This window comes from Ctenopharyngodon idella, chromosome 5, assembly GCF_019924925.1.
Source record: "Ctenopharyngodon idella isolate HZGC_01 chromosome 5, HZGC01, whole genome shotgun sequence".
In the NCBI taxonomy this organism is placed as follows: Eukaryota; Metazoa; Chordata; class Actinopteri; order Cypriniformes; family Xenocyprididae; genus Ctenopharyngodon; species Ctenopharyngodon idella.
In genome coordinates this window covers 2,582,807-2,598,600 of record NC_067224.1, presented here as the reverse complement: position 1 = coordinate 2,598,600, position 15,794 = coordinate 2,582,807, and the positions used below count along the sequence as shown (strand labels likewise).

Here is a 15,794-nt window from a genome sequence, read left to right as displayed (position 1 = left end):
GCCTCATTGTGCCGGGTGTATGATAGGGCCCTGAGAGTGCAGTGGCTTCATGAGCACAAAACAGCGACTGTCAGCGGTGGGTCAGTCCTAAATTAGCTTACTAATATTACTACAGTGGCCAGTAAACAGGTTAAAGGGATAGTCCTCCCAAAAGGGACTTTCTTTCTTCTGTGCAACAAGATATTTTGAAGTGTGTTGGTAACAAGAGGAGTTTCAGTTCCCATTCCCATATTCCATTATATATTTTTGTCCATACAATGAAAGTCAGTGGGAACCGAAACGGATTGATTACCAACATTCTTCAAAAATAACTTCTTTTGTGTTCCACAGAAGAAAGAAAGTCTTACAAGTTTGGAATGAAAACCCTTCACTTTTGGTGAACGATCCCTTTAAAATTTTGGCACTGTGTTTCTTGTTCACAGCCGCAAGACACCAAAACGTGGCTATGGTAACTACTGTGTCAATCATCACAATTTCAGGAGTGACTTGTGTACTGTACACACACTGAGTGATCATTTTAGATAATTACTCCACATTCAAGCACTGTTGTGCCTCCTGAGATTGTTCGCTTTATTTATCAGATGGACAGGAAACACACTGGCTTCGGCTGCATAACCCCCACTAGTGGCCAGAATGAGGCAGTGCAGCACATGCAGCAGCGACCCAGTTCAGTCACTACTTATTTGTGTTGAGAAGAGAGAGAGAAAATAAACACATAAAGTCCTGATCTACTGGCCTTGTGAGATCATACTTAAGTGAAAGTAATAAAGTTCAATACAAGCTCTGTCAACAGCATTTCAGGCTTTAAGTCTCTTACTGCACTAAATAAACTCAGCTGAGTTTACTGTTCCCCATGTAAACACAATACACACTGTTTCAGAAGTCGCCAAACTCAAACATTACAGTGTTCTCATGAGACTAGTGTGACTTACCGATCTGATCTGTATGAAGTTACATACCGTATTTCATGTCATGTCCATGTAAAGAAACACGAAGCAGAAAGAGACTTTGAACAAAAGCACGAGCTGCACATTCCAGCTGAGCAGATCGATTACAGCTACATTCACTGCCTTTGAAGAACAAATACATAACAGACAGGATGGGGAAACTATTTTCTGCTTGAATTGGCATTATGATACAAATGCTGTTGATAGAGCTGAAGATGTATCACATGCCATCAAATGAGACACATGTAGCATGTAGATCTCATCACGCTTGTGAGCTGCATGTACAGACTGTCAGTGCTGCTCATCTGTCTGTCTCCATTCAAACCAATAAAGAGCCACAGACTGTGTGTGTGTGTGTGTGTGTGTGTGTGTGTGTTCTCCGGCTGTGTTGCCATGGTTACAAGGGAATTCTGGCGAGTAAGGATATTTCATTCACTCTGCTGTAAAACATCAACAAAGCAGAAGATCACGGCATGTGTTTGTATGAGCTGCTTGGCTGGTTTGCATCTGTTCTTCCGTCATTGAGTTTGTGGAACCCACCAGAGAGTTTCAGTCTCAATCTCAGTCAGTCCTTCTCCTCATGGTGAGTTGCTGAAGTTGGCAGCTTCACTTTGTGGCTTCAGTTTCCACTCAGCCAAATCAGACCATTTTTCCCGTCAAGTTCACAACACTTTTCTCAGAACTTCCACATCTCGAGACCATCCTGTTTATCTTTGCAGTCATTCATTGATGTGCATGTCATTGGCAACGGTGTACAGGTGCAGTGGGGTGACAGCACCACCTACTGGTCAGTACATGTGCCTTTCCTCTGGATTGGAAGCATTCACATACTATTTTTTACTGCAGCTTTTCATTTGTTCTAGTTTGTCCAGTTTCACACATGAGCAGATATCTGTGTTCAACACATTTCTCTAGAAATACTGTAAAGTGCTGATGAATACTCCACACACAAAATATTTGTGTGTGTGTGTGTGTATTGTGTAACTTTACAGAGTAGTGTTAATTAACTATTGTAATGTGGGATTGTCTTACAGTGGTGGAGGAGGGATTGTGGGAATGTGGCCTGTCGTATGAGTGCCGGACGCTGCTATTCAAGGCCATTCACAATCTGCTGGAGAGGTATGTGTTCATACTGTACATGTTCATACTGCACATTCATACTGTATGCACGTTCATACTGTACACACATTCATACTGTACATGTTCATACTGTATGCACGGTTGTACTGTACACAGTACACACATATGAGTATGTTTATACTGCATATATTCATGCTGTATGCACACATTCATGCTGTACATGTTCATACGTTTCACATTTTCATGCTGTATGCACGGTTGTACTGTACAAGCTTATATGAGTACACACATTCATACTGCACGTTCATACGTTTCACATATTCATATTGTACACGCTTATACTGTACACACATTCATACTGTACATGCTTATACTGTACACACGTTCGTACTGTACACACGTTCGTACTGTACATGTTCATTCTGCACATGTTCATTCTGCACATTCATACTGTATGCACGTCCATACTGTACATTTTTGTACTGTACGCACATTCATACTGTATGCACACATTCATACTGTACATGTTCATACCGTATGTACGGTTGTACTGTACACGCATATGAGTATGAGTACACACATTCATACTGTATGCACGTTTGTACTGTACATGCATATATTCGTACTGTACGCACACATTCATACTGTACACGCTTATACTGTACACACACATTCATAATGTACATGTTCATACTGTACATACTTATACTGTACACAGTCATACTGTACACACATTAATACTGTACATGCTTATACTGTACACACATTCATACTGTACGTTTATACTGCATATATTCATGCTGTATGCACACATTCATGCTGTACATGTTCATACGTTTCACATTTTCATGCTGTATGCACGGTTGCACTGTACAAGCTTATATGAGTACACACATTCATACTGCACGTTCATACGTTTCACATATTCATATTGTACACGCTTATACTGTACACACACATTCATACTGTACATGCTTATACTGTACACACACATTCATACTGTACATGCTTATACTGTACACACATTCATACTGTACGTTCATTCTGCACATTTATACTGTATGCACGTCCATACTGTACATTTTTGTACTGTACGCACATTCATACTGTATGCACACATTCATACTGTACATGTTCATACCGTATGTACGGTTGTACTGTACACGCATATGAGTATGAGTACACACATTCATACTGTATGCACGTTTGTACTGTACATGCATATATTCGTACTGTATGCACACATTCATACTGTACACGCTTATACTGTACACACACATTCATAATGTACATGTTCATACTGTACATACTTATACTGTACAGTCATACTGTACACATTAATACTGTACATGCTTATACTGTACACACATTCATACTGTACGTTTATACTGCATATGTTCATACTGTATGCGCTGAGATGAGTGACTGATAAGAGACTCAGACTGTCTCTTCCATTGTTGTTTCTTGTTTAATTCACTTTTACATCTGTGACTGATGTAAAAAAATGTGTGACTGTAATTGCTCTCAGAGTGACCTGTGTGCTTGATTTACAGATGTTTGATGGATAAAGATTTTGTTCGCATTGGGAAGTGGTTTGTCAAGCCACACAAGATGGAGGAGAAGCCCGTCAGCAGCAGGTGAGCGTCCAACAGTGTCTTTATCTTTATTTCTTCATGTGTGACTGCAGGAGAGAAACTCTGAACATGTTTGATTGCGAAAGTGTGAGTAACAGCAGACGCACGACAGACGAGTGTTAGAGGAGAGAGTGTGAAAAAAGAACTACACTTGAGCATACTTATTATAGAAATAATATACTTTAAATGAATATACTTAAGTAATGTTTTCAGGCACTTATTTCCATGTAAATTTATATTGCAATTAGCTGAACTTTAGAGTGTTTTTGTGTGTGTGTGCAGTGAGCACCTGTCGTGCTGCTTCTCGTTCTTCCTGCATGGCTTGAGCAGCGTGTGCTGCAGCGTGGAGGTGTCGCAGCATCAGCCGCTGCACCGCGTCACGGAGGATCATATGCGTCTGGTCCAGAGCGGCAGCCGCTCACTGAAGGGTGCGTCCCGTCAGCTTCTCTACTGCATGCACTGCTCAGTCTAACCACATTATAAACGTGCTGATGACCCTCACTTGTGTGTGTGTTGCAGTGGTGTTGAGTCCGTACGGCCTGTGCGGGACACTGACGGGTCGAGCCTTTAAGATGAATGACCCTGCGGTGCGTAAAATCATGGAGGACTGGAGTCATTTCTACCCTGTGGTGCTGAAACACAAAGGGACGGATGCCGACCTGACCTTTGACCCTCAGGGTTACGCTGCACTCGAGGTCATCGTAGGTAAGTGCTTTACAACGACAGTAGTGTGATTGTGTGTTGGGGTTGGTGTGAGACCTCACATCCGTCCGTCTGTGTGTGTGTGTTCAGGAGGAGTGCGGATGGTTTACCCAGAAGCCTTAGTGCTCGTGGCTCAGAGTGACGCACCTGTGCAGGGTTCAGTCAGAGACCTGTCCAGCTGCGGGACGCCCCTCACACCACCCAGCTCACCGGGACAGCACTGCTCAGGTAATAAAGCAATAAAGCTTCTTTATTGGCATCTTCAACATCCATTAGCCTGTTAATTGTCAGTGTTTTTTAATAAATTAGTAAATCTGGAGGAGACTTTACAGAGTGCTTACCTCTTGCATTGTCAATACAAGATCTTGGCCAAAAATTGATGCACCACTTGATGGAAATAACATCACAACATTTATTTTCATCAAGAGGTGCATCATTTTTTGGTCAAGATCTTGAATTGACAATGCAAGAGGTGAGCACTATGTAAAGTCTCCTCCAGCACATCCCAAAGACTTACACTGAATTTAAGGTCTGGACTCAGAGGTGCCAATTCATGTGTGAAAATGATTCTTCATGCTCCCTCCCAACCATACTTTCACAATTTGAGCCTGATGAATGTTGGCTTTGTCCTCCTGGAATATGGCATTGGCCATGATACGTCTTCCAACATCGTTGTTTAAGAAATGAAAAGCTAAAATCTCCATCAATAAGGGTTAGAAGAACTGTTGCCAAACATATAACATGCTAGAAACATAATAATCACTGCAATAATGATCCAATCATAGACTCTTAAGCATTTGCTTATTTAAAGGGATAGTTCACCCAAAAATTAAAATTACCCCATGATTTACTCACCCTCAAGCCATCTGTATATGACTTTCTTCTTTCTGACGAACACAATCGTAGAAATATTAATAAATATCCTGATGCATCCGAGCTTTATAATGGCAGTATGTGTTACCAAACGAGTATGAGCTGAAGAAAGTGTCTACGTCCACAACCATCCATCATAAACATATTCCACACGGCTCCAGAGGGTTAATAAAGGCCTTCTGAAGCGAAGCGATGTGTTTGTGTAAAAAAAATATCCATATTTAACAAGTTATGAAGTAAAATATCTAGCTTCCACCAGACCGCCTTCCGTATTCTTCAAAAAGCTTACACTGTACATCCTACGCCTTCCCTATTCAACTTACGGAACTGCACAACGCCATTTACGTTTTTTCCATAATTTGAATACGGAAGGCGGTCATTTCATTGACAGCATGTCTCAGGCTGCTCATGATCTCTTGTTGAGCTGGTTTCTGAAGAAGCTGAAGTGTACTCTCATGTGACTGGCATGTAATTTGCAGTTAGTCTGTAGTTAGTAGTTCATGTTGAAGTGTCTGAATTCTGTTAATCTTTTCTGTTAATCTTGACATTTAGCATTTGTTCTGGATTCACTAGCTTAAGTAAGTGGAGCGTGTGTTGTCTGTTTCCAGGAGATGCTGGCTATCAGACGACCGTCTGTATGTCTAGCCAAGAGAATGCCCCAAACTCCAGCCCAAAGCATTCTGGGAGAAAGCTCATGTATCAGATACTCCATGAGGCCTGTAGGGAATGTTACGTCGATCCACTTCAGCGCAAGTGAGCACTGCATGACACGAGCCGCTGATGTTTGTTTGTAAACGTGAGAAATTATTTCTGTTCAGATTGATTGGTCTGTTAATGCACTAATGTGTGATCCAGCAGCGCTCGGTCCGACAGCATCTGGGGCCTTTCCAGCCCGAGAGAGAGAGTTTCCTGCGGCTGCTACAGGTAAGTCTCCTCAGCCACACATTAGTTCACCCAAAAATGAAAACTCCATCATTAATTACTCGCCCTTATGTCGTTCCACATCCGTACGACTTTCATTCATCTTCAGAACACACATGAAGATATTTTTTATGAAATCTGAGGGGTTTCTGTCCCTCCATAGAGATCCAACGTAACTACCAATTTCAAGGTCCAGAAAGGTAGGAAAGACATTAAAGTACTTCATGTGATTCCAATGGTTTAACCTCAAATTTATGAAGCGACACGAGTGTCCCATTTGTAACCTAGGAGACTTAACAGGCAAGGAAATGGAGAATGACAGGAGAATTAACAGAACAACAAAACCAACCTAGAAACAGACATGAACAGAACAGAAAAGGAGCTCAGAAGCAAACTCTAAACATGAACAAACTCAAAACGTGACAGTCACATAGATTACTTTAAGGATGTCTTTACCTTTCTGGGGCTTGAAAGTAGTAGTTGCATTGGATCTAAAAGATGTTCATTTGTGTTCTTTTGAAAACTTTAGCTACATTTTTACTATTACAGCTGCTGAGATTAACTAATGGTGAAAAGTGTTGATTACAGCATAAAGGGTTGCAGCGCTGCATCATGAATGCAGAGATCTCACCTCTGCTCTCTCACGAATGCTTTCATTATAACTAACACAGTGCAAACATGATTCTTGACAGTTAACATGCTTTTCCATCTGCTGAACTGTTAGTTTGTGTTCTGCGTATTTGATGGTGTAGGGTGAAGCAGCAGCAGATGAACAGCACAACTGTGTCTGCCGGCTCCATCCCTCCACCCTCCACCCAAAAACACAAGGCAGTCGAAAAGCCCGACAAACCCGAGAAGGGCCCCAAACGTGTGTCTCAGACGCCTTTCCACCACCGCGTGTCTGCGGATCCGCGGCTCTCCTCGGGGCCAGAGCTCGTCCTGATGCCTCTGGATGCTCCCTTATCAGACTGCAAATACTCCAAACCGCCGTCCGCTGCTGGAAAAGCCCCCGAGTCACTTGTTCATTCTCCCGTATCACCACTTCCGCCCACACTGAGCCCCCATCCGCGGGACCACGAGGCCCCTGTGGGCCTCTCCGACTGTCTGGAGGGGCCGTCAGGACTCACGCGTGTGGAGGCAAGTGAGAGCATGCGGTACGGGACGCCTCTGGGCACAAAGGACACCACCAGCGAATGGTGGCGAAGCTACAAGATTCCCACAACAGACAAGATGGAATTTAGACCTCTGGATCTTTGCTGCATCTCAGAGGAGAATCGAACGGAGAGTGATGGAGCCGCTCTCAAGAGGTACAAACAGACGTCAAGCATGCACATGTACATACTTAACAAGTGTGATGAAGTTAAAGTCGGCATGAAAAAAGTTATACTAGTCTTTTCTTATGCAATTATGACGTATATCTGAGTGAAACGATTTCTGGAACAAGAACAAATGTGGGGCTTGATTTTGTCAGAGGGGAATTGATTTGATGATTGTGGTTTGATATCGGTGGATCTCATGAGAACCACCAATAGATCCATCATCCAGTCAATTTCGGAACACAACAACACTTGCATGGCTAGATGTACTAGGTAGTATGTTTCTAAACTGTTTTCTCAGACACAAACACACACACACACTTACACACGCTCACAACATCAACACGCTGAAATGAACTTCCTCTCAGGCTGTTCACTCAGATGCAGAAGAGATTAAAGATCTCAGAGGAGCACGTGAGGAAGGACATACCGACACAGGCTGGAGCGGAAGATCCCGCCGATGATCCATATGACTTTAAAGAGGGAGACATTGAGTACAGCTTCCCTGCCACCAAAAAGCTGAAAGGACTGAGCCGAGACCCCAACCGCAAATCTAAGGTTGGCATGTGACACTTGTTAAAAGAGTGTACGATAATGTTTAGTGTATGATAACTAAATGCTGCAGTTTATTCTGGTCCAGAATCGAGGCCATCTGACGGATATATAGAGTTACAAACCACAGCTTTCTTCTTAAAAGTGGATAACTCTGGAAATGTTAATAGAACTGTGTAAGACAATGTGGTGATTTCAATAATGGCACAGCAGAAGACAAAAACACCCAAGAAATGTGAGCAGATGTGATCAGAATTTACATCCTGTATGCTCACTGACTTGCCACAAAGTGGCTAAAACAAAACCCTGAATGAGATTCAGTGCACAAACAAGCAACTACAATGGATATAAAATTCTACACGCCCCTGTTAAAACAGCTGGTTTTTGTGATGTATGCAATGCCACTGAAAACCAATGTGACACATTTAAAAAAAAATTATAAAAACCTAACTGCATAAGTGTGCACACCCTTTTATAATTAGCTATGTGGTTGTGTTCAGAATTAGCTAATCATCAAGCTTATGTGAAGTAGCACACACCTGTCTTCACCTGAACTAGATTAACAGGGGTGTGTAGACTTTTTATATCCATTGTAGTTCTTGTAAACATGACTTTGTATCGCAGCAGATTGAGATAAACCTCTGCATCACAGAGTGTATGAAGCCTGCAAATCAGATTGAAGCTTGTAGATTTTGAAAAGCTCTGCATATGTGTCCTTTTTCTTCATGTGATTCAGTTCTCTGTAACACTGTTTGTGTCGTGTCATGCAGGCTGAGGAGGTGAATGGGAACAGCGTGGTTCCTGAGGGGAAAGATGCCATGTCCATCTTTAGTTCATCCCCACATTCAGGTCAGTACACACTTCCAGGAAACTCAATGAGACATATGGAAAATAAATGACAAAATATGATGTCACTCAAACTGTCTGTCCTGTTCAGAAGAGTCAAATCCAGATGAATCAGATGACACAGTGAATCCTCCCTTGACCAGAGAGAAAGATCTCATTGTGCTCATCTCTGACCTGGAGAATATCTTTGGGGAAGAAGATGAACTAGCGGTGAGAAGTTTATAATGACTGAAAGTATTGTGGAAGTCACTGGAATAGTGGCTGGAATAGACAAACCTGTCCATCTCTGATCTATAGTAAACATCTCGGCTGCTCATGACGTCTTAACAGTGTAGCTACATTGAGATTTCCAGACATTCTGCTGTCTTAATAGGAAGTCATCTGATTTCATTGAGTAAACGTCTTTGTATATCTCCCTGTACAGTCTTACAAGGCTAAGACTAGAGGTTTACTGATTCAGGTTTATTCAACTACTATATAAAAATGCTAAATATATCATGTTTAATGTCTAATAAAAGATTTTACCATATATGCATTTTTCAATATATAGATATACAGGTACTGGTCATATAATTAGAATATCATCAAAAAGTTGATTTATTTCAATAATTCCATTCAAAAAGTGAAACTTATATATTATATTCATTCATTACACACAGACTGATATATTTCAAATGTTTATTTCTTTTAATTTTGATGATTATAACTGACAACTAAGGAAAATCCCATATTCAGTATCTCAGAAAATTAGAATATTACTTAAGACCAAAGAACAAAGAAAGGATTTTTAGAAATCTTGGCCAACTGAAAAGTATGAACATGAAAAGTATGAGCATGTACAGCACTCAATATTTAGTTGGGGCTCCTTTTGCCTGAATTACTGCAGCAATGCGGCGTGGCATGGAGTTGATCAGTCTGTGGCACTGCTCAGGTGTTATAAGAGCCCAGGTTGCTCTGATAGTGGCCTTCAGCTCTTCTGCATTGTTGGGTCTGGCATATCGCATCTTCCTCTTCACAATACCCCATTTTTTTTCTATGGGGTTAAGGTCAGGCGAGTTTGCTGGCCAATTAAGAACAGGAATACCATGGTCCTTAAACCAGGTACTGGTAGCTTTGGCACTGTGTGCAGGTGCCAAGTCCTGTTGGAAAATAAAATCTGCATCTCCATAAAGTTGGTCAGCAGCAGGAAGGATGGAGTGCTCTAAAACTTCCTGGTATACGGCTGCGTTGACCTTGGACCTCAGAAAACACAGTGGACCAACACCAGCAGATGACATGGCACCCCAAACCATCACTGACTGTGGAAACTTTACACTGGACCTCAAGCAACGTGGATTGTGTACCTCTCCTCTCTTCCTCCAGACTCTGGGACCCTGATTTCCAAAGGAAATGCAAAATTTACTTTCATCAGAGAACATAACTTTGGACCACTCAGCAGCAGTCCAGTCCTTTTTGTCTTTAGCCCAGTCGAGACGCTTCTGACGCTGTCTGTTGTTCAAGAGTGGCTTGACACGACAGCTGAAACCCATGTCTTGCATACGTCTGTGCGTAGTGGTTCTTGAAGCACTGACTCCAGATGCAGTCCACTCTTTGGGAATCTCCCCCACATTTTTGAATGGGTTTTGTTTCACAATCCTCTCCAGGGTGCGGTTATCCCTATTGCTTGTACACTTTTTTCTACCACATCTTTTCCTTCCCTTCGCCTCTCTATTAATGTGCTTGGACACAGAGCTCTGTGAACAGCCAGCCTCTTTTGCAATGACCTTTTGTGTCTTGCCCTCCTTGTGCAAGATGTCAATGGTCGTCTTTTGGACAACTGTCAAGTCAGCAGTCTTCCCCATGATTGTGTAGCCTACAGAACTAGACTGAGAGACCATTTAAAGGCCTTTGCAGGTGTTTTGAGTTAATTAGCTGATTAGAGTGTGGCACCAGGTGTCTTCAATATTGAACCTTTTCACAATATTCTAATTTTCTGAGATACTGAATTTAGGATTTTCCTTAGTTGTCAGTTATAATCATCAAAATTAAAAGAAATAAACATTTGAAATATATCTGTCTGTGTGTAATGAATGAATATAATATACAAGTTTCACTTTTTGAATGGAATTAGTGCTTTTTGATGATATTCTAATTATATGACCAGCACCTGTGTGTGTGTGTGTATATATATATATATATATATATATATATATATTATAGAGAGAGAGAGAGATATCAGTAGTTTTTGCCACATATATGTCCGGGGCTGCGTTTCCCAAAAGCATCGTGAGTAGATGGTTGAAACCAACGTTCTCTTAGGTTTACTTAGGCTTACGATGTTTTGGGGAAATGCTGCCCTGGCTATTGTTTGGCCTATCAGAACTCTGAAATGTCTTAAATGTTGCATGATTCATAAATGTTTCTCCATGTAAACCAGAGCACATTTCCAAACCAGCAGTCATCCAGGACTGGGGCCGTCACAGTGGAGGAGCGGCCACTAGGAGTCGAGGGGAGAGCTATAGCACCGTATCCCTCAAGTAAGTCCAGCAGCACTACAGGTCAGCAGATACCAGGAGAACCGTCATCTCTAACAGTCTATGGTGTGTCTTTTCAGCAGTAGCAGAGCTCCAGCGCATGTTCCCCACACCTCCGTCTCTAGAGCAGCACGCGGCCTTTTCTCCCATCATGACGTACCGCGACACACCCAGCCACGAGCCGGCCGGCCCCTCAGCGGGTCAGGATCAGTCCGGCACCTCTCAGCCCAACAGCCAGCTTGCAGACTTCAAGATGGAAGTGGAAGAAGACATGATCAGCCCCATAGCCGAGGATGTACGTCTGCTTGTTTAGCGCCATCTTTATTTGTATAACAGTTACATTGTGTTTTCCGCAGCAAACTTAGGTTAGGGTTATTCAGGACTGAGCCGTGTTATCTGTTTCAGTGGCTAATTCTAATTCTTTCTCTGGGCCTCGTATCTATGTGCTGCTTCAGCAGTGGCTTCAAATATTATTTACGTCTGAATTCTGACACTAAAGAACCTTAACAATGATTCGATTGAAAACACATAGTGATAAAGCAAAATACATTGGGAGAATAAGAAATCAAAAATTCATCACAACAACCTTAGATGCTGCCTTGTTAAAGCCTTGTCTAAAAGTTTAATAATACTGAAGTCTTGAAGTTTGAAAGGAAAAATACATATAGAGAATGACTTGACCAGTTAAGCTCTTCACAGTTTCATGCTAACCACTGTTTTACCCACTTATTTTGTGTAGATATCTGATTATTCATTTGTGTCCCGTATGCCCTCTGTCCAGCTGCTGATTGGTTGCTCCATGTACGCCCCACTGCGTTCCTTACCCAGCCAGTGTTTGCCTGCTCTTAAAATCCCTGAGCACTGCTTCTACAGACCGTCCTGGGCTGATATGACCAAGATGGAGCAGCACTGCCTGACCTCTCAAAATCCCTTCGGCATGTAAGTCCAAATGTCTCAAAATTTGATGGGTGAATCGCATGAAAAAGCTGTCAATCTTTAAAAATCAGCATAATTGAGTACAACAAATGCTACCATCATGTATGCATACAATTAAAATTTACAGTTTAAATGTATTTGTTTCACATTACCATAAAGAGTATGTGGGAGAAAATGTGCTTAATTGTTATGAAAAGGCATCAATGCAAATCAATCTTAATGGTCCTAAAAATAAGCTTCATTTTTTAATGCCAAATGCCATGCGTGTTTTTTGTACTTTTGGCAAAATTCACTTCATATTCACTTTGGCCACTGCAGCAAGAGTCACTCACGTGAATGTTTTTCAGCAGCGGTGCTCTTCTGGAGCAGGACTTCACTCCCATGGCCACTGGCACCGCCGCAGGCATCCTGCCTTCCCCTGGTACCTCTCGCTTCTCTGTGCCGACACCTCGTACCCCCCGTGGTGGGCAGGGCTCCGTCAGACAGGATGGTACTGAGCTCAGCTCACCAGCGTCAACCCCCTCCACCAGCGTGCCGCTCAGCTCGGTTGAGCTGTCTGTATCGGGAGCGCTGCTGCCTGAGGCGCACAGTCTCTACGTTATACTGCTGCTGTCTGACTCTGTCCTGAATATTTTCAAAGACCGCAACTTTGACAGCTGCTGCATCTGTGCCTGTAACATGAATGTTAAAGGGGCGGATGTTGGTGTCTATATCCCAGACTCCACCTGTGAGGACCAGTATCGCTGCATGTGCGGCTTCAGTGCGATCGTAAACCGAAGGCTGGCACACGGGGCGGGCCTCTTCCTGGAGGATGAGCTGGACATATTTGGCCGTGGCTCTGAGGCAGGCCGGGCAGCAGAGAGGAGACTGGCACTGTGCAGACGAGACCCTTCCGGCCGAAGAGTTCAGGAACAACAGACGCCCTCCGCGGTGATCTCTCTGCTACAGGAGCAGTGCTCTCAGCCAATCATATCCCTGACCTCCCTGCACAGATCACCTGGCTGTTCTTGTCACGGGCGCCAGGGGGTGCTGATGCAGAGCTGGGCAATGGACAGGCTGTGGGCAGACAGCAGTGATGCATGTGTGGAGTGTTATAACGCGCTGGTGCAGGGACTGCAGTATGTGGACAATGCAGCTGGAGGGAAGGTGGAACAAGCTACAGTGAGAAGTAGTGCACTGCACGCCTGGCCACAGACCAACGGTAAGAGTTACTAAATGGCTGTAGGGACTCTAGATGTATAGTATGTAGAGACCAGAATATTATGCATTATTGCTAACCCTAACTCAGAAGACCTCACCAAAGCCATAGTTACTGTAAATCAAGCAATTAAAAACGGCAAGAAAAAATTGCAACCACATAAGAACTACTGAGAATACCCTTGCAACCACATAACATGCTAACAACCATTTCGCAATGTCCCGGCAATCACCCACAACACCCTAGCAAACATCCAGAGCACTCTTGCAATTGCAGAGACACATGCTAAAGAGACCACACATATCAATCCTCCGGCAACCACCAAGAACACTGGGGACACTGGGGGAAATCCCAGAAATCCACTGCAGAGTTTAGCTCCTTCCCTACTCAAACACAACTGATAAAAACACAACTCCAGGACTGGAATCTTCCTTTCCTTCTCTCGCAACTATGTAGCAACACACCAAAAATCTCCTAGAACACCTTAACAGTCACACAGCAATGACCTGGCAACCTTATTGCCCACAGAGCCCATAATTTTCAAGCAATTCTCAAGACTTAGGTTAGATTTTTCAGGTGTGTTAGGGATGGAGCTGAACTGCAGGACAGTGCTCTTCCAGGACCGGAGTTGCCCATCCCACAGAATTGTGCAATGCCTTATTAACGCAGCTGTTCTCCTTGCATGTCTTCAGTGTTGGACATCAGCAAGCTGTCCTCTCAAGATGTGGTGCGGATGCTGCTGTCTCTCCAGCCATTCCTGCAGGATGCGATCCAGAAGAAGAGGACAGGCCGGAGCTGGGAGAACATCCAGCACGTTCAGGGTCCTCTCACATGGCAGCAGTTCCACAAGATGGCTGGACGAGGTTCATATGGTAAGACTACACTCCTCACAACACATCAGATCTTCATTACGACTATTCTCCATATTTCTAAAAAATATTTTCTTCATTCAAATTTTTGAAATGATTAAACATCTGTTTCTGATGGTCAGGTTCTGAGGAATCCCCAGAGCCTCTGCCGATCCCCAGCGTGCTACTGGGATATGATAGGGATTTTCTTTCTCTGTCTCCACTGGCTCTTCCCTTCTGGGAGAAGTTTCTGTTGGAGCCGTACGGAGGTCAGAGGGATGTGGCCTTCCTGGTACTGTGTCCCAATAGTGACGCCCTGCTCAGCGGCACCAAAGCTTTCTTCCAAGATCTCAGCGCTGTCTATGAGGTACATCATTATCACTCACATGTTCTGAACTGCTAGACATGTATCTCCCTTGTGTAAATTAGAGGTTCTTGTCTATGTCAGGAGCGGGGCCGTCCTTAGGGTGGTCCAAATGGTGTGACCACACCGGGCCCCGTGCCTGAGTGGGCCCGACAGCGAACGGGCTGAGGGGGACCCCGCTTTCGCTACCTCACACTGGGCCCTGCCCAATGCTTGGGTCAGGGGTGTCCAATCCTGCTCCTGTTGGGCCAATGTCTTGCAGAGTTTAGCCCTGACTTGTCTCAACACACCTGCCTGGAAGTTTCTAGTAGCTGAAGACCTTGATTAGCTTGTTCAGGTGTGTGTAATTAGGATTGGAGTTAAACTCTGCAAGACAACTCTTAAAAGCTGACAAAATTTTTCTTTTGGGAAAACAGAAATGTTGAGGACTCATCTTGCATTCATGTTTCTTTCACACAGACGTGTCGGCTGGGGAAGCACCGGCCGCTGGCACGGGTGTCCAGAGACGGGATTGTCCCAGTGGGATCAGTGGAGTGTGAGGAGGAGACAGATGATCAGTGGTTCTCAGGGCTCTGCGCTGGACAACATCAGGAGGAAAATCTCAACAAACTCAAACTCTACACACACACCTGCAGACACACACTCGGTAGGAACCTCTCCTGTTATTCTGTTCATGTTTCATTGAAGCAAATCACTAATGATTGTGGCGATGCTCTGTACCGTTAAAGGTGGCCGCGATTTAACCAAGTAGGATGTGTTCCTGGATCAATGTCTTCTGTTGGTCCCGGAGTAATATTCTTGTCAAACAAATGTAACTCAACCATTAAATACACATTAACTCGTGATTCATTTCACATTCTGCGCAGATGGTGAGCAGCTCCCTGGCTGCAGTATTGCTCCTGTTCATGGCAATTTGTCCGTATACAAACTTTAATTGGTGTTCTCACTACAACACGCTACACAGTATCCGCTCTGGCTCTTGTTCACATAGAAGCGTTCCAGGACTGATCCCTCTTCAACTCCTGTCCTGGAAAGACAGTGTCCTGCAGGCTTCAGTACCAATC

The 15,794-nt window shown here is 43.6% G+C and overlaps 1 protein-coding gene across 8 annotated transcripts in view; it reads left to right on the top strand.

The window, feature by feature from the left end:
- The window catches only part of LOC127513401 (mediator of RNA polymerase II transcription subunit 13-like), a 49,222-nt gene that overhangs the window by 22,818 nt on the left and 10,610 nt on the right, over window positions 1-15,794 (top strand). For 3 of the 8 annotated variants that reach the window (XM_051895144.1, XM_051895145.1, XM_051895139.1), the window contains exons 3-20: window positions 1,982-2,066; window positions 3,581-3,664; window positions 3,944-4,089; window positions 4,181-4,366; window positions 4,454-4,591; window positions 5,845-5,989; window positions 6,092-6,160; window positions 6,910-7,464; window positions 7,842-8,031; window positions 8,796-8,874; window positions 8,963-9,081; window positions 11,288-11,387; window positions 11,465-11,679; window positions 12,166-12,323; window positions 12,668-13,521; window positions 14,211-14,390; window positions 14,510-14,733; window positions 15,190-15,376. In XM_051895144.1, coding sequence (XP_051751104.1) covers window positions 1,982-2,066; window positions 3,581-3,664; window positions 3,944-4,089; window positions 4,181-4,366; window positions 4,454-4,591; window positions 5,845-5,989; window positions 6,092-6,160; window positions 6,910-7,464; window positions 7,842-8,031; window positions 8,796-8,874; window positions 8,963-9,081; window positions 11,288-11,387; window positions 11,465-11,679; window positions 12,166-12,323; window positions 12,668-13,521; window positions 14,211-14,390; window positions 14,510-14,733; window positions 15,190-15,376 — 3,714 coding nt within the window. Of the gene's footprint in view, window positions 1-1,661; window positions 1,735-1,981; window positions 2,067-3,580; window positions 3,665-3,943; window positions 4,090-4,180; window positions 4,367-4,453; window positions 4,592-5,844; window positions 5,990-6,091; window positions 6,161-6,909; window positions 7,465-7,841; window positions 8,032-8,795; window positions 8,875-8,962; window positions 9,082-11,287; window positions 11,388-11,464; window positions 11,680-12,165; window positions 12,324-12,667; window positions 13,522-14,210; window positions 14,391-14,509; window positions 14,734-15,189; window positions 15,377-15,794 lie in introns of those variants that run through there. The other 5 variants (XM_051895146.1, XM_051895143.1, XM_051895142.1 and 2 more) reach the window with 5 other exon arrangements.